General features: G+C 28.6%; 1 protein-coding gene across 14 annotated transcripts in view; it reads right to left on the bottom strand.

Moving 5' to 3' along the window:
• The window catches only part of LOC129971198 (tyrosine-protein phosphatase Lar-like), a 432582-nt gene that overhangs the window by 34282 nt on the left and 370331 nt on the right, over window positions 1–27969 (bottom strand). For 5 of the 14 annotated variants that reach the window (XM_056084754.1, XM_056084753.1, XM_056084758.1 and 2 more), the window contains 9 exons: window positions 22013–22051; window positions 15874–16158; window positions 12234–12416; window positions 11026–11136; window positions 9567–9839; window positions 7093–7380; window positions 4541–4558; window positions 3171–3191; window positions 154–254 (listed from right to left, as the gene is read on the bottom strand). In XM_056084754.1, coding sequence (XP_055940729.1) covers window positions 154–254; window positions 3171–3191; window positions 4541–4558; window positions 7093–7380; window positions 9567–9839; window positions 11026–11136; window positions 12234–12416; window positions 15874–16158; window positions 22013–22051 — 1319 coding nt within the window. Of the gene's footprint in view, window positions 1–153; window positions 255–3170; window positions 3192–4540; window positions 4559–7092; window positions 7381–9566; window positions 9840–11025; window positions 11137–12233; window positions 12417–15873; window positions 16159–22012; window positions 22065–27969 lie in introns of those variants that run through there. The other 9 variants (XM_056084759.1, XM_056084761.1, XM_056084764.1 and 6 more) reach the window with 4 other exon arrangements.

Raw genomic sequence — 27969 nt, 5'->3', positions numbered from 1 at the left:
CAGTCAAGGAGCTAAAGAGTAATTTCAAAATACATTTTTTAAACAAATATTTCGTTTACATTAAATTACAAACTATCATAAAAGTCAAAAGAAGAAATACTCCAAGAGAAATTTGTGTAAGTTAACACTTACAAATTTAGATAGGCTACTTACAGTTACTTGTCCATTGGGCTCTTTTGGAGGATCCCACTGAATGACAACAGTACTGGAACTCAGTGGCCTGGCTTGGACATTTCTGGGAGCACTACCAGGTTCTTAAGAACATAGAGAAATTGGTAATTAATAACAAGCAATTTCAAAACATTCATGCTAGTACACTGGTGTAATTAAGAATACTCAAGATACTTTTTTGATTTTAATTAAATAATATTTCATTACAGTTGTCCCAAAATAACTGTCAACGGTGTTCACATTTCCAAACAAACTACTAAAAATGTAACCATACAGTGTTTGAATTCATTCTTCAACAAAAGAAATATGTAAAATATGCTTTATTTTCAAATATTTGTTCAGAAGTCATGAATACTGATTTTCATACACCATGATATTGGTACTTATTCACATTACTGCTGTAGTATATAGGCAACACCAAATTTGAAAAACTCTTTTTGACTCATTAACTGTTTGATTGTATAATTTTTTATTTTTACTAAATTTACATTAATTAACTGTATTATTATTTTTATTAAAACATCAGCTTAGCTGAGACTGTAACACAGAAAGTTTTTGCTTTCTTCAGCTTCACTTGTATTTTGATATATTCAATGTTTTATAGCAATAAATTAAAATAAATATTTTGTTAAAGACAATAGAAAACACAATTTTCTTAAAAAAGTTTATTTCTTATATGAATGAGATTTTAAGAAATTACCACCTATATTTAATATAGAGATCATAAATATTCAAACTCCACAGAGGTGATTTCTGAGCAAGTAACCTCTTGAAAAAATATCCATGTGAATCGTTCATATATGACATTATTTAATCTACTAGCTGTGAAAAACAGTTTGTCATGGAAATAAGATGCTTGGCCAATAAGAAATCCAGACCATGCCATATTTCGATTTTAAAGAAAGTTACATATTCAGTGTTTTGCAATAGTTGTTTATGCCTGGATTCTTATATAGCTTTTCTTTAAAAGCCTATCTGAAGATAAAATGAACACATGCTTACAAAAGGCAAGAAAATTTATATCAATGTGTCAAAAAAAGTTGATCAATATTTTAAGAAGAAACATAAATGTAATGATACTGGCATTGATAACCAATAATTTTAGTAAACTTTTTCCTCCCATTATTGTTCACCCTAAATCACCTTATATAGCCTGCTCTAAAATTAACTAACGAGTTGAACTGTATAATTACAGTGTAGTCAAATTACTAAATAGCATTGCCTGGAAATATGAACACCACTGACAATCATAAGCAACTACTATATATTAACTGTTTTTTTTTTCTATGTACAGAGAATAAGAATAAGAGTTTTAAAAAAAATTAGCAAATAAGAACTTCTACTGAAAAAACACAATATCTTACATTAACTTCCATATTAAGTTTATTTAAAAATAACTACTCATCAACATAAAATACAAATTACTTATACATAAATACTTACAAATAATGCAAAGGAGAAAAAAACAATATTATTAGAATCAAAAACTTTGAATATATAGAGTTTTAAACAACAGATAGAGCAACAGAGAGTTAAAAAAAATTAATGTGTTTTTTCAGCTATATAAAGCTATGGGTATTAAAATTAATTACAGGAAAAATGATACTACAGTGCTAAAAGTTTTTTAAATGAAAATAATTGATAATACATTTCTGACTACACAATTATAATATGTGATGTTTTATATAAGCAAACATAGAACATATATCTTATATTTTATTCTACAAAACATATTCAGTTTATGCAATCAAAAATCAACATGAAATTTAACAACATGAAAAACAACAGTATTTGCATTAAAATGAATAGACAGTATTCTTGAATAATTTATATTTTCATGATTTTAAGACAGCCAATAATTGAAACTTAAAGAAAAAAATTGGATTAATTGTAAAATAAACATTTTTTTTTTCAAAATTAGATATTACATGCAATGTTTTTTATATTTTAATAACCGGAACTTAACAGAAAAAGATGAAAGATAAATAAACATAAAACTGTTGGAGGCTCATTCCAATAAGTAAAACAATAGTACATATGGTCGGTTATTCATCTAATAACAAATATCAATAGATCACTGAAGAGAATTGACACAATCGCTCATTATATTCAAAATTATGTGCTGAAACTAAGAATTTAAAAAATGAGCATGTAAAATCAAGATACAGAAAATTTCAAGAATGAATTTGTTACAGGAATCGGCTTCAAAACCAAAACATTGTTTCTAAAACACCTTATTTACAGATAGTAGATCATCCAAATATGAAAATGGATGAATTCATATTTAACGGAAATTATACTTTTAATTTTTACTTCGGACATTAACACCATGAATCAAAATGTCGCAGGAAAAGTTCTTGATTATTGTATAGATCGCATGTAATTACATAATGGAAATTTCCTCAGTGAACCTTCTATGTTCTCAAGTAATGACTATCTCATTTCAAATGATTAATTTAAACTGCACATATATGAGAATCAATATTCTATTAATTGTTAGCGACAGATTGTTTAAGCCAATCTTTTGGCTTTAGTACAAGATATTAAAATTCCATAAACAAGGAAAAAGAAATTGACAGAGAAAGAAGAATCTCTCAGTTTCAGAAAGCCTAAAACCTTAAAACAGACACTCATGATCATTCCATGCAATAACAATTACATGGTGGCATCTACATCATTCCCTTTTTTTCACTCATCTGTTTAGTTGATTATTCAAAAGCACTCCAAGCCAACTTTATTTATTTATTTCACCCTCTTTGTTGTTCCTCTCCATGCAATGCCAATTCTGACTGGTTTTTAGAGTTGATGATTTCTTTTGGAGTGTCACTACTATACTGGTACAGTGTGAAGTGATTGTGAATGCATAGATTTTAGCATTAAAGGCAAATATGAGACTCCAACATTTAAGTAAAGAAAAACATAACACAAACAAAGAGAGAAGCATGCGAAAGAATAATAAACCAAGGAGAGGACACAGAGGATATTTTTGTGACACTTACTGCTGCCTCCAAAGGACTCCACTGGGGAAGGAGGAAATAAAACAAAGAGACAAAAAGGATCAAATGCTAAAGTGCAGGAATTTCAGGCAAGCTATGCCACTCAAAGGTCATTTTATGATACATTAAAAAAATTTCATTAAATTTCAAGATTGCTCAAGGCACATGCAATGCAGAATAGAAAATGTTCACAATATTAAGAGAATTTTCAATATAAAATAAAACAGCTCAGAATTAAAGCAATAATTAATGATTTTTAATTCAATTATATTTGAATACAAAATATAATTTGAAAATTGATCCTAATATAGCAAGTGCTAGATTCCAATGGATGTTTTCATGCTAGGGTTAGAAAAAAAAAGTGTGATACCTAAATGCAGTGCTAGTGCAACTGCAAATGTGCACAAAAGTGCTACTGATACTAAAAGAGCAATCAGGTAAATTAATGGAAAACATTAAAAATAACCCAGAGTTTTAAAGAGTGATAAGCAGTTCTTAAAATAAATAAATATTCCCTCTTGTTTTTAATTAGTTTTAAATTATAAGTAAACAATTAATATTTATAAAATTTTGATGATTTGGGTCACAACAGATTACTGAAATATTTTGAAAAAGCAGAGAATGCTGAAACTATTTCAACTCATATTAAATATAATCACTTTCTAAATAAAATTAGTCTATTTTAAAGTGAAAGGAAATGTTAATTTTAAAATGGAAAAACATAATTTTAAATACTTTTCAGAGTTTATCTTAAGAATTTAAAAATTAATGCACAACTGATTTTTATAAACAGAATATATTTTTCAGCTTTATTTGTTGTTCTATATGGGTAAGTAAGGACATGCCATCTTTGGAAGTATCATTTTTTAAGAAATTATTAATTGTTGGTGAAATTAATTTTTTTTATATCAATGATATTAATTCAGTAATAACAAGGTTATTGAATCTATCCTTATTTTAGAAAAAAAAAAAAAGTATTCAGTAAGGTAAAAAAGTAAGGTCATAAAGGTTAAAAAAATATATGACTCATAGTTTGTGAATTGCTGTAACAACAGTTAATTCTATTTAATTTAAATATGAATTGTAATAATAATAAGTGAAAAAAGTTTTGATGTTATTTGCACAACAATATTCAAATAAAAATATCTCCAAAAACGTTTTTCAAAAATTAACTAATCTTGCAGAATAATAATTTGTTCGATTTAATTAAATCAATTCTATTTTTTATTGACTTATAAAATGAATGTCTGATACAATAACATGTGAAATACATCAATAAGTTACAATCTAACACACACATACACAGTCTATCTAGTTTCATTGTCATATACATTAAAAGAATTGTAGCAACATATACTGAAAATGAATAATACCTGGCTCAGTCCTGTAATCTGGAGGATGCAAAATATTTTGGTTATACAAGTATTTAAAGTTTAAAATATAATTATAACTAACCTACAGATACAAATTATCATTAATTTGACAACACAGGTACATTTTGATTATTTTCGAAAATGCTACTGAATTAAAGAGTATTTTTATTAATGGGAGGGAAACATTGTAATGGAATTAAATAGCAAAAATAAACATTTTTACATATTAACATTTTGTAAATAAAAAAAAAGTTAAAAACCTTATTTATATTTATCCAAGAAAATTAAAAATAGAAACAGATAGGCTATTGAAAAATCTACACAAACTGAAATGTAATTTGTAAAAGATATAAAATTAAGGATTTTGTAATTATAATTGCACAATATTAACAGAATCTATTATGGCCATATGTAAACAATAGATAAGACAAATTATATAAACAAATAATTAGTGAAAAGTGAAAATTTCTTCTTTTAAATGAAAAAAAAAATAATAAATAAATAAATTGCATCAATATATAAAAAAATTGGAAATTGGGAAATAAAAATATTAAAAAATTGCAGTTAACACATTTAATTTTTTTAATTAGATAAATAAAATGCACTGAATAAACTTAGGACAAAAAAAAACAACAACAACCCTCAATTATTTTAAAACAAAGCTCAGATGCATGAGAATCTGTTTAAAAACTTAGTTTTGTCTATTGTCTGGAAATATTGAATTCTAATAGCAAAATATATCAATAAAATTTTAGAAGCTAATAACATTTATTAGCAATTTAAATACAAATTATGCTTTAAATTTTAAATCAAGGCACTTTCTAACAATTTTAATGATTGAATGCATTTTTTTCCAGATTTATATACTCCTCCTCCACAATGAAAATTACTAACACAAATTATTTAACATTAACAAAGGGGGGGGGAGACTTTAATCAGAAAATCTCTTTTAAAATCCTATTCAATAAAGTTGCATAATTTCATAAAAACAATTAAGTCAACATATCTATACTATATAATGTATTCTAAATGCAATATGAGCATCCAATCATGTAAAATTTTGAATATAACACAAATTTAATGAGACATATCTAGTATACATAATCAATGGAATTTTAATGGGATATTGAAATCCATGAAAAATATTTTATAAAAAAAGACTATCTTTAAAAGGGTTTATAAAAGATTTTGTATAAATGATTAACAATGTAACAGATAATTTTCAACAATTATTCTGATTATATTGAATTTATGAATATCACTTCTGAGTGCAAATTTCCATTTCAAAATTTATAAACAAGTTTTAATTTAATAAATTAGATAGCATTTTTAAACCAAACTTCAATATTGAAATTTGTTCACAAAAACTTATTTTGCATTTTGTAAATATTAATATTAAATAACATTATAGCATAAATGCAGTTTAGATCATGCATCATTGTTTTTTTCTTTTTATCAAGGATATATCTTCTAGACTTTTAGTAACTATTTAAGAATTAGTAAATTTTCTAATAAATTAAAATCAATAGACAATTAAATTTTAATAAATATTTATTATAAATATTTTTGATGCACAACATTTTCTTTACATCAGCTAGCTTGTAATTTGTAATAAAATAAATAATATTATGGTTATTATGGAAATAAATGATGTAAAAAGCTGTGATTTTAAGCAAGTGTGTTTAGTCGGGACATTTTGTGAGGACACTTCAGAATGATACTTTTTTCAATAAAAATATAACAGAGTTTTGTTTTGATAGTACAAAACTTTCATGGACTGATTTTTCCCCTTTCAAAATTCATAATGGTACAAAATTTAAATTGTTTTATAAAAATATAAAAAATGTAAAAGCGTGCAAAGGACTTCCATTGTTCATTGCGATGTATCTACATTACAAAATGATCTGAGAATTCCAGAGATTACTATTACAATGAGTTTTAATACATAAAATATGTTTTGAAATAAAATATATACAAAAAAATTAATAATAAAATTAGATTACATTATGCAATTATATAGAAAAAGTTTTATTCCTATTAAATATAGAAGGTGGTAATGGATAAACAAATAGACGTATTATTATGCATTAATTTTATCTATTATTCATCAATTAATAGTATTTCTTTTATATATATTGCATTTAATACAACTATTCTTAGCTCTAGTTATTAGCATTTATAGAACTTTGAGTTGGACAAACAGCCACTAAAGAAGGACCTAAAAATGAGAGATTCGGGAAGGACTGAAAAATGAGCAGATTTCAATATGATCTTTTAAAATTGACTGCTAGCAAAAAGAATAAATTTTGCAGTTGATGGTATCATAAAATGCATTTGAAGGCACATATAAAATTTGAGTACCGTATTTAGTGATAAAATAATTATGTGAATACAATTATGGCTTCATCATTCAGTTTTCATTTCTTATAATCAGTCCAGGAAAGTTTTGAAATAATAGGCGTATTTTGCAAGAAGAAAAGAAAAATATGATATGTATAACATATAAAGGTACAAATCAATAAAAAAAAAGATGAGTGGAAGATGTAAGTTACCTGTTTCGCCAGTTGTGGCCACAACAGGTGTGCTCGGCGAACCCCGTCCAATACCGTTAACAGCAATGACGTAAAATTCGTACTCCGTATAAGGGCTCAAATCACGCACTGTATAGAACATGGTGGTGATTCCACTGATTTCACTATATTCTTGATTGGCCTGTTTTGGTTTGTATTGAATAACATAATAAATTATGTTTTCAGATCCAATGTCATAGGACCATGACAAACGTACAGATGTGGCTGTTACATCAGATATTCTAACATTTGTTGGAGGTCTAGGGAGAGCTGAAAAAGAGGATTAAAAATTATTATGTGAAATAATACATAAACTTCATTGTTCAACAATTTTTTCTTTCATCAATATTCTGTTCAATATTTACATGTTTATAAATACAAGGTGTTCATTTAAATTATGACCCAACTTCTAATTTTTGAGCCATTAGAAGATAAGCATATATTTCAAACGGGAAAATGTTCTAAATGATAAAAATACTTTCATTTTATGTTGGATGTCAATATATTCACTGTTGAAAAAAATTACATGACACTAAACTTTTATATTGTCATATTTGACTAAATATGCTCAATTTAAAAATATTTTTTTAAATAGAAAAATTTTACTCTTTTATGATCAAAGCCAAATTATGAAAATTCATTATTTTTTTTTCATTTTTTTTTAGAAGAATTTCATTTTTTAAGGCCAATTAATGAATGTGTAGTGGAAGCGATATGAGCTGACTGATATATTTGATGATAATATACAAAGCTTCATAATTTCAGCAATTTCAGTTATAGAAGTATGTTTTTTTTTTAAAAAGTAAAATTTAACTTTCTATCTTTGCCAAACAAAATTATTGATAGAATGATTATAAAATATTCCAAAATAAAAGTATTAAATAGTTATGACAGTTTCTTTAGAAGGTATTCTATGAAATACAAGATATTAATTCTGAAAAACAGTGATTCGGGTAATTGGGAATGGATAATGAAATGATGCCTGAAATAATTTACAGTACTTCACATCAAATATAATTGCTACTGTAATCAGAAGTCAAAACACATTCTCTATTACCTCACAGTTTATGGGTTGATTCGGCCCACAACAGTAAGTGAGGCTTGTTAATTAATAAATTATTTTGTAAAGAAGGACATTCTTTGATGAACCCTTCAAAACATTATTATGCACTCATAATAAAAATAATCTAAACCACTTATTAATCTCATGTTATTATTTCAAACTGAAAAAAAAAAAAAAAAAAAAAAAAAAACGTGCAAAATTAATTTCTGATTACCCTAAGGAAACATATAAATTATATAAACAATTATAGTAACCTTATAAATATTACAAAATGTAACTCAAAATCTTATTGTTTCCATCACAACAAGGGCACTGAAATCCATAAGCAGTGATTTGCTGAACTAATGAGTCAGAAAAACAAAAAAATCTATCGCACTAACTCCTAAATAAAGATAATTTCTATTGCCTTCAAGAAAAGAACATTTATAACTGCACAAACATAAAAGGATTTTTTTATATGCTACTGTAAAAGACTGAAACTGGAGAATGTCAATTTTTATTGGTGAATGTTAACACATACCAAATGCATTGGCGATAGACTGAATATTTGATTATAATCTTGTATATTTGGGCCATCACCAGTGTATGGCAAATAACACAGATATGTTTTGGTAGAAGTTGAAAAGCATGTACAAACCACGAACAAAGACATATGCTGTTAAAATTTTGTTATTATATAAAAATAAGTTTTAGGGCTCTAATGCAAAAGTTGGTAATTAAAGTAGCTTTTTTTAGGGAATAATAAAGAAATGTTTGAATATTATTACAAAAAAAAAAAAAAAAAAAAAGGGGGGGGGGTATTGAACCTTCTTAACAATAAAGTGCGATTTAAAATGGTAGAATAAATATTTTTATTTTGATAGTTCTGGGAAGGATATTTCTATGTGAATTTTAATGGTGGGGTTATATCAGAAAAGTCTAATATGGTATAAATACTTTTTTGGATAAACTTAAAACTAAAATCTTAATACTTAACATTTATCCAAGCACATTATCCTGCCATCATTATTAAGGCAAGTAATAGCGAACATTCATTCTTCTTTCCATGCTAGAATTAGAACTCTTTAGAGTGACGAATCCCGATTCTTACGTGATTGGTCACTTCTCTCAGTAAGAGAAAATAAAAAGTTAAACTACCTTAGTGAAGTTTTATCACAACTGAAATATGAAGAATATGCAAAGCTCCGATATTAAACATTAGAACACGGTGAATGTCGAAATTTGTAAGAACAAATATTTTGGACATATGTCAAATGACTATGTGAATATTAACATTCACCTGTGATTCACCGGCATTTTTCAGATTTTGGTCTTTCACAATAACATATACATAAGATTAATTAATTACCTTACACTTTTTATTAAAGTTATATAAAATATAATCTTTGAATACCTTGTACAACAACTTGAGCTGTGGTTTCAAGAGTACCCAATTTAGAAGCTGCAATGCATGTATAATTGGCTGACTCATTGATGTCAGTTAACACAAGTACATTTCTCCCAATTGGAATAGTATGATCAGGAGTTATATCCATTAGACCTTTCCTCCACTTCACAAATGGCATTGGTGAACCAACAGCTACACATGTAATGTTTAGGGAACTTCCAGGCATCACTTCATATAAATTTTCAGGTCTGATTGAAAAATACGGTGGAACACGTCTCACTGAAAAAAAAGCACATATATTTACTTGCTTTCACATTTAAAAGGCATGTATTGTACAGAGTAATTAAATAGCAGAATATATAAATATCTAAAAATCAAAATATTGTTTGCTTTTAAGTTAAAATTAAAAAAAAAATTTAAAAAATGGGGATTTTTAAAAAGAATTCAATTTTTTATAAGTTTTAATAAAATTTGCCTTTATTTAATAAATAATTATTTAAATAAATAAAAATATTAATAATAAACATGTTGATATATATAAATTTTTAAAATAGCAGTAATACTTACAGAAGCAAGGTTTAGTATATTTTATTAATTTAGCAATGCAAAATTAATTTTAAGCAGTTTCACATATTTAAATATCTTTCACTTAATCAGTTTAAGATGATTATATAAATATTCTAATTAAAACAACATATGAGCTATATTTTGGGAAGGATCTCAAAATTTGTCATTGTGGACAATTGATAGCACCGAGTTGCCACTCTTTTCTCAAACATTTATGGCATACTAGCAGGACATTCTTTCTTTCTTTTTTTTAAACATTAGATTTAATTAATGTACACTACTTTCTAAATATATGTCAGACATTTCAGGATTAAGTTTTGAACCAAAGCTCTCAAGTCCCAAAACTGACATATTAATGCCAGCCCACTATGGACTTCAAGTTTATATTTAGAATGCATGATTGATAATAAAGAATTTAATAGTAATAAATAAATTAAAGGGGACTCAAACCTTTAGCCTGAAACATCATACTATAATAATGTTTCAGGTTTGATTCAACTATCTTTAAAATTTATTTTTCATTATAACAATAATAATAGACACATGAAAAAAATATATTTAATATAATGCAGTTTCTGCAACAATAAAAGTATTGTTATAAAATATATAAATATTTTGAAGAATATTAAAATTTCAGAAAATAAATTATATAGAAATAAATTTCATCCACCAAGAAGTTTAATTTTAAAATTTTAATGTGATACAACAAAATAAATTTCGTGCGTTAATAACTTTTAAAATTATTAAGAAAGCTATTACAATTTAGATTGATTGGTATTTTAAAATCTTTTGAAAAACCATTTCTTAGTGAACACATAAGAATCTAGAACATCAGACTATGAACGCTATCACAATAAAAAATAAGAAATATCCAGAATCTGTAAATAATCTAATTTACCTCTTACAAACAATGTGGCCATAACTGATAATGCAGATCCATGAATGTTTTCAGCCATACATTCATAATTTCCTTGATCTTCCTCTTCAGCATCAGAAATTTGCAATGAAGCTAAATGAAAGAAAAGAGCACATAAAAATAAGCAAAATTTGGCAAAAGAATAAACCAATAAAATTTCGATAAATAATATCATAAATTATCTGGAAGCTAATAGAAAGTATTTAATTAATACATAATAAATCTACTTTATTTATTTAAAATCGTAATTGCAATCTGAATGACTTTTTCATAGAATTCCTTGTAAACTACTTAATAGAGGTGTCATCATCCTTTGCATGGAAATTCTGAATCTTGAAAAAAGCAGTGTCAGCCACAAAAATATAAATTTTTATTGCCTTCCAAATATCGTATTGGGACATTGGGAAAAAGCCATAGCATCAGTTAAGTATTCATCCCTCCCAATTCGCAGGTAGCAATATGGCATTATTTATACCTTAAATAATATTGATGATAATTGTATATATATTTGGAATGCCTTCTTTTCGATTGATTGATATCAAAAGTTAATACAGGTTTACAATTTTGATAAGAAGATTATACATTAAATTTCAATCTTTACATTTTGAATTAAAACATTTAATTCAATGCAAATGAACATACCAATCTGCTACAGAATTTGGCTCAAAAGATCTGAATACTAAAGATTCAATACAGATCTATAATCTCAATGATAAGAATGTGTCCAAATTTTATTTATATAATTCTTAACATCTGTCATTATTATGTTCTGATTGATTGCATCCAAACAGAAATCTACAAATCTGGCATATATATTTGACAAAAGAATTTCAAAAATACCTGGATAATAATTTTTTTCAAAAACAAACTATAGAATTTTAATCTACAGACCATAATATATTAGGTTCTTGTTCATTTTTACAGCAATTTAAGATTGTACCAATGCCACTAAGATGATTGTATCCCCATATTCATTGGTGATTTTCAAATATCGCCCAGCTTCATCTTACATAAGATGCCATGATCGGAGATGGTTCACATTTTTTTTTTTTGGTGATTTATTGTAGAGATTGTAAAAATAAATAATAATTATGATTTCAAAACAGACAAACCGAAGATTACTTAACTGAAAGCAATAACACAATAATATAAGTAATTTTCTTGAAAAGGAAAATAAAGTAAGTACTCACATCCTTGATGCAAGGAATATCGAGGAATAGTCATATCCAATGGTATCATATTTTTTAACCATTTAATATTTGGCTCAGGATCCCCCTCTGCCTGGCATGGAAGGATTGCACTACGACCCTTTTCAATTCCTTGCATATTTGGCTGTTTTACAAATCGCGGAAATCCAGGGGGCAATGAATCCTCTGAAACATAAACAGGGATTAAGTAAAAATATTTAATCAGTAACTCAGCAAATGATTTATGTTAAAACAACAATAACAAAACTGAAGGCATAGAAGTGAAAAAAGAAGATAATCATAATATTTTAAATTAATGAAGAAAAAGGAACAACTGTTGACAAATGGTACAACCAAATATCAAATAAAATTTTTGAATTATATTAAAAAGAATTATTTAAGTAACCATCAGCATCACAATATCATGATGAAATAGTATAAATTATCTTTTAATGAGATAAGAATCATAATTTATCAAATTTGATAGAATATAACGCGATTTTATAAAAAAAAACACGTCTAAAATCTCGAAGGTTTAAATTTCTTCAATATAATGTATTTCTGTAACACATTTAAATCGATGTTACACACAAAATGCAATCAAAATAAAATACTAATCATTTTCATTTTGCTTTCTCGTTTCTCTGACGTTTTTCCCGAGAGTGCATAAGAAAAGTCTATTTTTTATTTATACATTTTATAATGGAATGTAGAGTAAAATAAAAATATAAAGGAGGGTGACACAAAAGATATTTTTTAATTGAACAAGTTAGTTGTTGAACTTTTTCAGCTTTCAAAACTGAAATTATGGAGAATTATCTGTTGTGGAGGAAAAAGGTCAGTCTATGAACAAAACTCTAAAATCTGTAGTGTATCGAAACAGAATATTCAACTGATGCAGAATATATATATACTGTAAAACCTCAATAAGATGCCACTCCGTTTAAGTAGTCATTTTCCTTAAGCCAAGACAACATTTTAAAAACAACCATGTAAAATAACCTCCTTTACCAAACTTTTTACTTTGTCACCAAATGGAATTCTACTTCGGATAATTCATCACCCTCAAAAATGGCCCAAAACATCTTTCGTTTCCATTTCCATCCATTTTTCGTTTCCGTTAAGCCATCGTGTTGTCTTTTCCACCCGCTCTCTTTTACTTTTCGAAAGCCAAGTCTTTACGGAAAATTTTCAATCACGCTTGTTATTGCAGCAAAACATCTTACAGTCCCTCATGTTGTTAAGCAGTCTTTTCCATACAACACCCATTTTTGGGGGTTGGGTTTGTAATTTCTCTATGTATGTGTACCATACTTCTCGCTGCTAATCATTCAAATCACACATCTCACTGTGACTCTGTCGAGGGTAAATGCTTTTTTTTGACCATTTGTGAGTGTGAATTCATTTCATAGCGATTGTAAGACCTGCTATAAGGCTTATTTTTTCTCTTGGAATTTCGTAGTTCGATTACGTTTTTAACACAGAAGGGAAATGAAAATTGACCTTGTTACCTTTCACAGGAAAAAAAAAAAAAAAACATATTTGCACTTTTTGGAAAATCAAATGTCAGGAATACAGCTTTTTGCTAAAGAACACCATATTTCCAGGATTACATTAAATGATATTTCCTTCATTGAAGCAAGTCAATGAAGAAGTTGACTCCAAAAATAAAAGAAAGAGAATGAGGAAATCGAAGTTTGATGAGATTGTGGAGATTTTAGTTCCATAGCTAAGACATGCCAGAATGCAAAATATGCTAATTTATGCCTTGATTCTTAAAGGGGGAGGGGAAAATGGAAATTGCTGAGGAGTTGAGTATTAAAGATTTTGGTAGTAGCAATAGTTGGCTGGAATGCTTCACATAATAGACATTGCCTTTCTTATAAAATGATTTACGGAGAAGCAACAACTATTGATAGTGATGCTACAAAAGCCTGGAACAATAGTGTTCTCAAGGACATTTTATCTAGGTTTGATGGATCAAATGTTTTTAATCTTGATGAAACTGGCTTATTTTACCATCCTTTGCCTAATGAAACTCATTAACAATGAGAAGTGCATTTCTAAAAAAGCAGGCAAAAAACATCCGACTTTTCTGCTTATGAGTGGAAATGTGAAACTGAAACCACTTGTGGTAAGTAAAAGCAAAAAGCCACGCAGCCTTAAAAATGCTACATACTTTCTAGTTATATATGATGCAAGTTCAAATGCATGGGTGACTACAAAGACTTGAGAAGGACACATTTACAAACTGGATTCTCAGTTTTCGGGTGAGAAAAGAATAATTGTCATCATTGTCGATAACTGTACCGCTTACAATCAACCCCAAAATTCAAAAGCGATCGAAATTGTTGTTCTTCCACCAAATATAACTGCACTTCTTCAGCCTTTAGATCAAGGGATAATTCGTGACTTTAAACGAAAGCACAAGAAACACACGTAAAGAATCTGATAAAAGCATTAAATAGGAATGAGAAGTTGAAAGTTTCGGTTTTAAATGCGGTTAACTATATACACACAAGTTGCAATTCCTTTTCATCACAAACTGTTTCAAATTGTTTTTGGCATGCAGGATTCACAGCAAACGCTGAATCAGAGGAAATCTTCAGCGAAGGCATCATCGACCCGGAACCATTAGACTTTGTTGCAAATCACATATAGAAATAGACGCAGCGTCAATGACGTTAGTGTGCTTGTCAATATTGATAACAACATCGCAATTTCTCACAAGGGACTATAAAAATTTTGGCACTGATTTTTGGAAGATAAACAAAATAATTCAAGTGAGAATAGCGATATAAAGAACATGGATTAAACCCCACTCAAGACAGAAATAATAGATGTCCTGGAGAAAATTCGACAGTACTTAACATCCATTCAAGGTACAACAGACAAAGAAAGCCTTAAGTATATAATAAAAGAAAGTTATTTCCAGTAATCAGCAAGTTCATCGATTAACGTTGTTGAATTATCTTAATGTACCAAAGTAATTAAAATAAAATAAAATGTTGTAACTATAAAAAATGTCTTTTTTATTTTCCATTCATTCGTTTGCAAGTATTAATTTCTGAAAATCTTATTTTGTCACCGAATCCTACAGCAATTCATGAAAATATTTCAGATAATATTTGTATTTTTCATGAACATATTTACTTAGTAACTAAATGAACCAAGTTCTTTAAATCGATTTACTAACGGCCTCTCTCTTAGCTTAGAAGCACCAGGCCTAATCAACCTTTATTATTATTTTTTGTAATTACAACCAATCACACCATTACCACAGAAATGAGCCGTATAAACAGGAATTATTGTGACTGGCAGTTATGCTCATTAACTATACAAATTTTTGCATAAGAAAACAATGACCAACAAAAGTTTAAAGAATCTTCAAACTGTCGGTAAAAGGCTGAAAATCTTCTCCACTATTTTTTTTAATATTTTTAAATTTCCAGGATATTGTAATATTGTGTTAAAATTATTATTCATAAAGAGTCTTCCTCTAATCAAACTGTTGGAAATCCATTACTGGAGCCACTCAGTTCGCACAGTTGAGGTTTTAGACTAATACCTAAACATTTTCAAGCAATTTTTAAATGAAGACATAACAGCTACGCAGTTGAATAAAGAAAACAATTTAACTTACCGGGAAGAACCACAAGATCGGCAAGAGCTCTTACAGGTTCCCCAACGCCATTCTCAGCCACACATTCATAAGTAGCATCATCTCTTCCAGCCCTCACAGGTTCGATTCTAAGCACCGAGCCATTGGGCATATCTATAGCTGCATATCGCTGCGTTGTCACTCTTTTGCCATTTTTGCGCCACTCGATTTGAGGGTTAGGGTTACCGACAGCCGTGCAGACAAACACTGCGATTCCACCACTCGCCACAGTCTGATCTTGTGGGTAAGTCTCGATAGCAGGTGGATCTGGAAAGTTAGAAATTAAGGAATTAGGATGATATTTTAGACCAGACGAGTTTTGTCGTGTTGGAAAAAAACTGTTTTCAATTTTATGTTATTTTAAGGTCGCCATTAAGTAAAATGAGTAATATAAAAATCTACGGCGTGCTCCCTCTAATCATGGTCCAATAGCTGAATTCCAAACCTTACAAATAGGTATACACTTCAGTCAGAAAAATGCTCTACATGAAGTAATGACTTATAATTTAACTTGATTGAGTTGATAAATGTACCACGGAAAAAATTACTTTTATGCAGACTCAAAGTTTATGAGTCATAATAAGTAAAATAATCTTGACATACCATTTCAGATTAAAAAGAATTTTCTAAAATGAATCATGGATTTTTAATTTCATTATTTTAAACCAATAAACGAGCAAGAACGTCTGCTAAATCGAACATCTTCCTTGAGGTGGCTATTCAGATGGTCTAAAACATGAATATTCAAACTTCGTAACTCGTCAGTTTTCGTCAGAGAAGATTGGAACTTTTTTTTCTATACGAAGTGCGTAAAAAGAAAATGAAATAGAGATTTTACCGAATCTTCAAGTTTTAAATCTCCACAAAAAACTCATTTTTGGAATTACGTTTGCCTGCAGAATAAGTCAAATCTGATACAGACCATCCTAAACGGAAGAAATTTAATATACATTTTACATTTATTGATTCGTACATTATATATATATATATATATATATATATTTACATATTATAAATTTCAATCAAATGTTGAACGAAATACTTTCAGAGGAAGTCTGACTGTCCAATACAAAAGAGTACGATAACTAGAACAAGTAAAGTGCTAAATAAATAAATAAATTTTAGTACACAGATTTAACATATAAAATATAGATAGGATTAAATTTGGAACTAAATCCGTCAAGGGGTTGATCATCTGTCAGTCTGTACTTTTACAAGCATGTAAATAAGCATGTAAATATATGAAATTTGGTAAGTGATTTTGTGATTGCAACTGTAGTTATGCGCCAAATTTTGGTTTAAATCAGTCGGGAAAAAAGCCATCCAAAACACACAATCGATTTTCTGGTACTTTTGTATTAACCACACTCAAGCCATTAATCGTAAAAAAATATCGCTAAAGTTTGTCCCTTAATAGGTTCCTTTGTAAACATAGTTCGCTAATGTTATACAGTTAATAAATAATATACAAAATCATTTATTAGAGAGTATGTTAGAAAATTTCAAGAAAAGCACTCTCGCTGATTAGCTTCAATTGTTGATGTACATAATAGAATTCTTTATGCTGTTTAGAGCATTTTTCCGATTGAAAGTATTCGCCTATTTCTAAGAGTTTGAAAATTAGCTATTGAGTCCCGATTACAATGTTGCTGAAAGTTTTCAAAAAGCAAGAATTATTCAATATTTTTTAAAAGTTAAAAGATTAATCTAAATGTGTTGAATATATCACCTGCTTATTGTTATGAATATGTTTTAAATCTCAGTTTTTATGTCAATTTCAATATGAAGCACCTCTCAAAGTGCACAAAACTTACAAGGAAATTTTTTCAATTTCCCGCCGTCTTTTATTGTTAAATTGGTATATAATTTGAATATAATAAAGAATTTTCAGGTTTTCGATATTTTATATAGTTTTTTCATTAATATATGTTGCTCATGATATACATTTCAAAATTTAAAACATTAATTTTTTAACTACTTTTGCATTTATCAAAGAAGAATATTACTATTAACACAAAATTGATAGTATGCTTAGCACATAACTTTTGAAAATCTAATATCAAAATTAGTAAAAAAAAAAAAAAAAAGTATAAAGCAAAATCAGAAGTGTTTGAATAAAGAAAAGCTTCGGCTTTCGAATGATTTTTAATATAATTTATACATAAAAAAATACCATTTGATTCCAATTTTAAGCATTTCAATTCTGGTATGCACATAGATTAATAAAAGTACATATATTTTATGGTATGTGAAAACATAAAATTATGCTTGGACATTAAAAAAAAGGTGCAATCTGTGCAAAAAAATTTCAGTAGGATGTTGCATTTATATGTACATCATAAATTCTAAAATTTTGATCCCTGAAATACCACTGATTATGAATGTATTAAAACAATTAGCATGTTGTTATGAAATTTATAATATTGCTTCCTTGCGTAATTAGTACATCATAAGGAAGAAAATTTTATAAACAACTCTAACGGGTGCTGAATGGATGCCAGGTTCATGATTCCTGGCCTTGACAACAAAAACGAAATTTCTAGAAAATATTGATACCTTGTTTAAGAGTGAAGATAAAGCTTTTTTTTAAAGAAGTTTCTTTAACTATCACCGAAACTATAAAAAGTCGAGAGGCAGAGCTGAAGTTATGTTGAGTTGAGCTCAAGCGAGAAGTTGAGCGAAGTCTTTCTTCGGCGCACTGATCCTTTGCGAATTCTCTCTGACCGCCTTGTGTTGTTATGATTGTTTATAACCGATTTGCTGTTTGCTTATTGTCGTTTTGCTACAGTGAATTTGGACAGAATAAAGCGGCTATCCATTATTAAGATTGTTAGGAGTTACCGTGCACCAACTGGATGGAATTGGATTTTTCAATAACAATATGATAGCAAAATGTTAGAAACCTATATATACAAAAGGGAAAATGCATATACAAAGGGGAAATGCATCAAATGTACGATTAGTAATTCAACAAATAATTTAAAAAAATATTTTTTTTTATCAGAAATTAAACAACAAATACAAAAACTTTAAATTTTCCCAATTAATGAGTTTAATTTGTATCATATAAAGTTGCTGCATTTTTTGCACCTGCTAAAAATTATTATTATTATTATTATTATTTTTGCCACTTAATACGAGGAAACAAACGGATTTTATTTAAAGCTTTTAAGCTGCTAAAAACAATGCAAATGCTATTTCCAGTAAATCATTTTGATTTTGGATATATTTTCATTCATCTTCATAGTTTGCTAATAGATTAAAGCAGTTGATGGAGGCTATTAACTTAAGTGAAAATTTTGTAGCAAATATAGGGATATATTTGCGTTTCCGTGATTTAGAAGTAGTATCGATGGCCTTAGAGCCAAAAACTGTTTTAGTAATTTGGAAATTTAAGAATGAAATAATCGTTCAAACATGCTTTAAAAAATAAATGATGAAATAAGACCCATGGAAATACATATCATTCTATGACATATGAGAAAATTCCTTCTTAAGAATTATAATTATTTTCAAATATTCTTTATAAATATATTTTTATCTACTGAAGGCAGTTGCTTTCATATTCAGATGCTGGAAAAACAGCAGTCAATACTACAGTTATTGAATCTATTTGCAGATTACTCGAAGTGCATCCCCCCACCCCCCCCCTTACCATTCAACCAACTGCTCGATTCGATTGAGGCGGTAATTTACACTATTTCACATAAAGGCGCATTACAATTATTTGTTATTATTCATTCTGGAATTTAATTTTGTAAAATGTTATTTCAGCACCTCACATTCTTTTTTGGACCCAAAATCTATGAAGTTAATGACCTTATCTCGTTAAAGCATGACAATCTCCAACCAGAAAACAAACCGATATAAATTAAATTATAGATAGGTATTTTAATTTTTATACATTATTACTACATTCATTGATTTTATAAAGAAACTATCAATCCATAAGTAAACAATGTGCAAAAACACCTATATAATTTTTCTGAATCTATATAATAATAAAATATAAAATATACATTGTATTTAGAGAGCGCTAATGCTGCTGCAACTAAAACACAAATGAACTTAACCAAATTAGAAATAAATATTAAGTTAATAGTCAAAGAATCAAAAAGAAAGATTAACTGAATCCGGCCCGAAGACTTTTTCAAGGGTCACCCTCAGGCAAGGATTCAAACCAGGGATTTTTTCTGTGAGGGGTCTGACTTTTCGTCCAACAAATTGACCCCTCGTGACCCGAAAATCCCAGAAAATTGAGGTTTTAGAGATAAATTAGTATCACAAGATTAAAACAAGTAAAAACACTAGCAAAAAACAAACCAAATAAGACCACAGCAAATCAAACCACAAGATACATGAAAAAAAAGTAATATAAACACAAGGCAAATTACTTACAAAATGAAAGTACAAATCTGAAGAAAACTACTTGAGGTTAAAACGTGCTATTGTAGATGTATTTCGTTGAACTAAACTAAGATTTAATTTTTCCACGTTTACAGCTATATCCGCCTCCCACGTTTCGTCATAATGTATCGTCATCAAACTTGAATTAAAACTCAAAGCTAACAAACCAGAGGAAGTCAGAAATTAAACAGACCCTCTCTTATCAAAACTTCTATATTGCAAAAGTTTTTGGGAAATTCGTTAATAGTTAAATTTTTAATGAGATTGTTTGTTGCAACAAACAATAAGTATTTTGTAAGTAATTTGCCTTGTGTTTATATTACTTTTTTTTCATGTATCTTGTGGTTTGATTTGCTGTGGTCTTATTTGGTTTGTTTTTTGCTAGTGTTTTTACTTGTTTTAATCTTGTGATACTAATTTATCTCTAAAACCTCAATTTTCTGGGATTTTCGGGTCACGAGGGGTCAATTTGTTGGACGAAAAGTCAGACCCCTCACAGAAAAAATCCCTGGTTTGAATCCTTGCCTGAGGGTGACCCTTGAAAAAGTCTTCGGGCCGGATTCAGTTAATCTTTCTTTTTGATTCTTTGACTATTAACTTAATATTTATTTCTAATTTGATTTTATAAAGCTTCTTTCATGTCAATCTGCATATTGCAGCAATTTATTATATGAATGCAATTTTAAGCATTGAGCAGATTTTCACTAAATTATGAAAAAATCCTACTTTTCATCAGAATAATTACATTTATTTAGTGCAATTGATAATGACTAATTAAGAAATGATAATGACTAATTAAGAAATGAAGCTTAAATTTTGCTAAAAGAAACATTCCCTAGTATAAAGACATAGAGTAAAAAGGATTTAGGAAATAAAGGGATTGTAATGAAAACAATTACAAATTTAAAAAAAAATTTAGTACAGTTTCAGTTTACTCGAGGAAAAAAAAAAACGATCCGTGTTTCATTATCAAAAGTACCCGAATTAACGAAGAAATGTAAAAAGAAATACGGCTGCCAATTATGAATTCCGGAAAATGACTGTGTATACGATAATATGAGTTCTACGCTGCGTATTTATTAAATGAAATCGGAAAACACGGGAAAGTCAAATGTTTCAGATTTACAACTGAAATTGAGAGTCAACACGACCTTAAAGAACAGTTAACGAAGATGTGATCCTGTATAGCTTAAAAATTTCAGTTTTTGAAAGTGGAAGCAGCTGAAATATCTTTTATATGGTCTAAAATTGGTTGAATTTTTAATCTAGCATAAGACCTTAAATGTTCACATATTATGCACATATCTATGGTTTCGTATTCTATTAAAGTAATACTCTAAAACAAAACAAAACAAAAATCGATAAATTGGGCAATGTATTAAGTAGAAAGGGGAGGAAAAAATTCAGTAAATTAAAGTTGCTAAGGTAAGTAAACCACCAAGAGTGATTTACGATTGAAACGACCTTGGAAGTCATCAACAAGGCATCGCTTTATTTTATTTGATCCAATGAATCAACCGTTAATCGTAAATTTTTGAGGAACAGTATACACGCTCTACATTTACTTTTAATAAATTTATTTAAAATTAAAATTTGCGTTAAATGAGACATATAAATGTAACATTCTACTGTGGAAAAAGAAAATGGTCAATGAAAAGTGCATTTAAGTTATATTTTAGAACATTGCTTTGTGACCTATCCTGAACCCACTTACTTGTTAAATATTTGACGTATTCTCTTTGCGAGAAATCTCCTGAAAACAACATTTATAATCATTTAGTAACGAAACAGAAAACAATTTGAAATAACAAAGAATACATTTTTCGGTGAAACAAGAAGTTGAAAAGCACAAATTCTCAGAAAGCTTTTTTCAATTATTGAATGGTTTACTCATTACGAGTTGGAATTTTCCTGTGTCTTAAATTGCCATAAAATTAACTTCTATAATTAGTGACAACTAAAGTTGACAACAAATCTTATGAAAAGTATATCCTTATACCTAATAAAAGTTATATAATAGAATTTTAATTTATTTAAAAGTAATCGACATATTGGAACAATAAATTCACTAGTTATATTTAAAACCAAAGATGTTCTATAATCCTGAGATGCGTTAGAACATGAATATATTATTCAATTTTGATGGAATCGCTCGTAGCTTTCAGCGAAGTTGTCAACTTGAATTGTCACCAGCTATATATTAATTCAGAAGTATTATTTAATGTTTAGCACATGAATTTGGCAATATGAAGTTTAGTCAGACAACTTCAATCCATGCTTCCATTAACGAATTCTATATTTATTATTACAAAATAAGCATTTTTAAAAATATTTAGCTTGTGCTTTTCACATTTTACTATTAACGCATAAATGGTATCAGTTTAATTATTTTTAATGCTATGCAAAATTAAAATAGGAATGATGAATTTTTTCTTAAAAAATAATGGTAAAATCATAGATTAGTGTACCCCTATATTTTCCTAAAGATGCCAACAGTACACAGTCAAAAGTCAAGATGGCTGACCATATAAACAATACAGTGAAATAGTTACAGTTGCCCACAATTTTTATTAAAATTATGAGATTTATTGGTCACGATTGTTTCATCTAAGAATACTTCTTTTTGAACCTTTATGGTCACAATTGTTAACTTTCTTCGAATTCTGAAATAACAAATTCCTGCAAACCGGCTGCACCGGTTTGTACTTTAGGCAATAAATTTAGAACACGCGATGGCTTCGGCATCTGAAGAAGGCATCGGGGCAGAATTATTTACCTTCAAAAAGCACCCAATGGCTTTGCTAACAGCGGAATGGAGAACCTACTAGCTTCGCTAGCTCATTAAATTCATGGATTCTGTGAATAATAAGAAAAGCAGAAGGAAAAATGAAAGCATCCGTTCCTTATAAATTCACTATTAGAGGCTGATGTTTTTCTTAAGAAGAAATTTGGAGGAATAAATACATTTGAACGGTTCCACTAATTCCTCATTTGATCAGGGAACATAAAAACAGCAGAACAACTCAGTGATGCAAATGCCGTTCTGTCGGCGTCATATATATTTTGAAATGTAGACATCGAATTCACAAATATAATATCCTTCATAATATATCTGTTAATCTCAATTATCCGACTTTGAATATTCACAGACTAATGGAATAATCACAGGATATCCACGAAAATAACAACAAATTGCAAAGAATTTTGTTTGAATGGTAAAATGAAAAAGTGTGAAATAAGCCAAACGATTCAAAAATCTCGAGCAGATATTTTTAGCTTTTGTTCTAACAAAATTCGCAAACAGACGATTTTAATTAGAATAACATAATTCGTAAGAATTACAAATGGATAAACGCTATGTGATCATAGTTTACTTTAAATATAACGTTTTATTAGCAGTAATACTTTCAATTATAAAACGTAATTTAATTAAACTTTTTAATGAATGTTTATTAGTCGATTATTTTTAATTTTATTTTTTACAAAACTGCTGTAGTTGATGTAAAACTGTAGTTGATGAAAAAAAAAATTGTAAACAAATCAGTATTAGGGTTATTAGGAAATTATTCGGCCTGCTTATTTTGAGTTGCCATACTGGCGACAAACTCGGGGCACACTAAACTAGGATTAAAATAAAATAATATTTAATAATATCATGGAATAAACCGTCGCGATTTCTGCAATTGTTTAAAACGCAAGAAAGCTCAATGTGCGACGAGTAGATAGTACAAATTATGCTATTCTTTTACTTTTTCTCCGTCGGAATTCATTTTTGAATCAAATCATAGTAGCCATTAAAAATAAAATGACTTGTTATAGAATTAAAATGATTTTTGGAAATACTATTTTTAGTTTTGGGAATTTTCATGGCAGAAAAATAATTCTAAATCAACTTTTTTTACACAAACTGGACAACTTAAAATTAAGTTCTCTAGCGCCGTAATAAAAATCAGCACTGAAAACGAATATTTACGATTATGGATGATTAAAATTCTAAAATGTGGGAGAAAATAATGACGAGATATTTTATTATTTCTACTAAAACTGCACTTCAAAACAATAATAAACAATAATTTTCGTATTGTTTACATAAAATACAACGAAAATTGTGAACTTTTGAAAATTCTTGGCAAAAATACTTTCTCCGATAATAACACTAATTGAAAGAGATAACCATGTACAAATTTTGCGACATTTTCATGCTATTTATTTGTCATACCGATATATCATTTGTACGGCATAAACAAATATATCCTAAATTTAATTAAATGAAAGGAATGAATTATTTTACGAACGGCTAAAAGCATTTCATTTCTGGATAAATATTTAATTTCCCCAAAACTAATTCTAATTCAACCGAAACGAAAGGCATTTAAATAATGTGTCTGAAAGAGCTCAGTACTGAATAAAATAGACAGTTCAAGAGGCATAGGCAGACATTTTTATCTTTTGTGTTTGGATGCTTAAATAAATTGTAAAAACCAGACATTCGGCTGAAGCACGTACACAAATAGCACAAACAAATCTCTCTCGTGGGGTCCTTTAAACTTTCATAAAATGAGTCATGAGTTTTAAAGAAATTAAATATGATAGCGAAGATGGGATTCATGAAGGTTTGCGATTTAGAGGACATTGCATTATATTTTAAAAGATACTATTTGAGAGGAATCCTTAATCTTTTCAAATTGCGATCCTTATTCGACAGGCGGAAAATATGTTTACCATGACTTACATAAACATATTTAGGTAGAAATAATTGAAGAATTGGTTTAACTGACAAATAAATAAATAATAATATAAAAACACAATTAATACAGCTGTTTAAAATTTAACTGCTGTTAAAATTAAACTCAATAATTTGTTTCAGAAACTCATGTATACCTCTTTTAGAGATTTTACTCCTCAAAGGAGTCATACGCAGTGAATAAGAAGGGAGTATTTCCTTTTTAGCTATTCTTCCCCGATGTTCATTTTCAGTTTTTTTATTTGTTATGTTTTGATTCGAGTTTATATATAATATTTCAATATTAAAATGTTTTGATTCGAGATATGTATAACATTTCAATTAACAATCTGATAAAGGAAATGAAAAACACCTTCTTCAATTTTCACCTTACCTGTTTCGGCAAAATCAACGCCGACTGGTGCCTATGCAAAAGCGCGGAGGGCTTCCGTACATGAAAACAGTAACACAGCGGACTTTTTAAAACGCATGGGATATGCTCCGATAATAAGAAATCAAGTTGTACAGGACATGCATTATCGAATTCGTACCAGATTCGAACGTCCGCAATTTGTAATTGCGTATATTGCCAGTAAGATGTTACTTAAAAAAAAAAAAAAAATCTACCTTCACTTTTCATATATAAATAACAGGCAAGTATGCAGGTTTCTTTTTCTAATCTCACACTATGAAAATGTTTAACTTATCTTATACCTTAGGATTTTTACTGAGCTATATAAGTAGTCACAATTTTCTTCTTCAAGTTATACTAAATTCCACTGCCTTATTTAAACTATTATATTTATTATTTGGATGTTTTATAATTGCCGTAAAAACATTAAGTTCTGTTATAAAGAAGGAAATGGAAGTAGCTCAATTCAGGAACGAAAAATATTACCAATTAATCTGATGAAAGTGTTTAGTCAAGCCTATTTAAAGTTAACACATAAGAACCAAATTATTTCTGCTTATGTTGCCAAAGAATAATTCAGAAAACGGATACTCAGAACCAGCCTTTGGAAGCGCGAAGTCCAATTGGAGGCTATATCAGTTAGTTGCTCTGTTTTCTAGCAGATTTACACCGCAAGGTTTTTACTCTCTCAAGCTTCTTTTCATATTTACAAATTTAAAGCGGAAAAAAAAAAAAAAAAAAAGAAGTGGGAAAGAATGTGAATTTGAAAAAGAAAAGTAACATGGATTGAAAATTCCTTTGACATATTTATTTTTAGAATTTAAAAATGAGTCTCGACTTTTTATTATTCTATTTCAAGTATCTGTACTGAATTTTGTCTCTGCTGAAACCATTTTCTATAAAGTTTTTTTAGGACTTTGAGATGAGGTGGGGGTGGGGTGGGGTGAATTGTTTCCTTTAAGCATTTTTGAACTTTTTTGAAATTGTTAGAGAACACGTGTCCTGCTTGTCCTATCCTAGTTACGCATTGGAATGTCTCAAGAATAGGCTGTACTCAGACACGGAGCCATTTGGAAGAAATTTGAAATTGGTACAACATGTTAAAGGCCCTTCTAAAACATGGAAGATAGTTGGAGATACCCATGAATTTTGCAGGTATGTATTAAAAATCCAACTTTTATAATATTTGACATTTTATGCATACATATGGAAATAATGAATGCTGTTTCTAAACTTTCATCACAAATTGCAAAGTTCGAACTTTCATTATTCCATGCAAAAATGAATAAATTTATATTTTGACGCATTCAAATTAGTTAATTCCGTTGCTGTGTTGCACAGTATAGAAAATTCACTTATGTAAAATTTAACCAACAAATAAGCAAAACTACCGCTTAAAGATATATTTAAACGCTAATAAAATTTATGACTAACCCATCTTATTTCACCCATCATAAACAAAGAAAATCCCCTTTGGAGAAGACAACAAATCCCCATTCTTCAAGACCGATACCAATACCCAAATAAATCCATTCGATTTTCGAATTAGACACTCACATCTTTAGCTACAAACGTCTCCTCTTCAATGCAATTATTAAAGCGCAAAATTTATTTGACAACCTTCTAAAACCTCGACGATTCACAAACCACTTCAACATTCAGTGAGAACTGATCAAATATAACTTTAATTACGTTTCAATCAGCCCAACGCGAGGGGCAGTGACCAAAAAGTTGGATTAACGTAACGAGGTCATTAAAATTCAACATCGTGGGACCCCGTTCCGATCTCATAGATGATGATACATTCGTAACAGCGGGTATTCATCTGTTGGAGAGCCCGTTAAAAGCCGAGATACTTGTTCAACAAGAGCAGAAATAACGAATACTGAATTTCGCAACTATAAATTTGGAGTGATTATTTTGTAGCAGTTTCTAGAGAATTGATTTTTAATAGCAAAGATTCCAAATTTGGGAATACAAGAAATTTGAAAATAGTTACAGGAAATTAACAAGAATTGATTTTGTTAAACTCATTGGATTTTCTGCATTTCAATTTAGGGATTTAATGTTTCTAAATTGAAATAGTTAGTTAAGAAATAATTAGTAATAGTTAAGACAGCGATGAATTTCCGATTAGAAAGACTAGACAGAAAGGTGCTTTGAGATGCTGTCAGATCGATTAACATATTAATTGTGCAGTTTTTTCTATCATTTTAATTTGCAGTAATTTGATTACACTTTCTATTTTGAGAAGATATTACTGCCTTGTTTAAAATAAGAGTTCAGGGGATGCTTATGATGTACATTGATTCTAGTCCCTTTCTACAATGAATTATAATATTTATGAGTGATTTAATTTTTATTTAAAAAAATATGACATTTGAGAAACGAATTAAGTTCGAGAATCACTGTTAACAGGGTAGAAAGATATTATTCACCAAGATGTTATTAAATAATGAAATCTGTAAAAAATATAAATTTTATGAATTTAAAAATATTAGGAGTACAATGCGTGTTTACATCGGATTATTATTAA

This window comes from Argiope bruennichi, chromosome 6 (genome assembly GCF_947563725.1).
Source record: "Argiope bruennichi chromosome 6, qqArgBrue1.1, whole genome shotgun sequence".
Lineage (NCBI taxonomy): Eukaryota > Metazoa > Arthropoda > Arachnida > Araneae > Araneidae > Argiope > Argiope bruennichi.
This window is presented reverse-complemented; position numbering and strand designations above follow the sequence as displayed.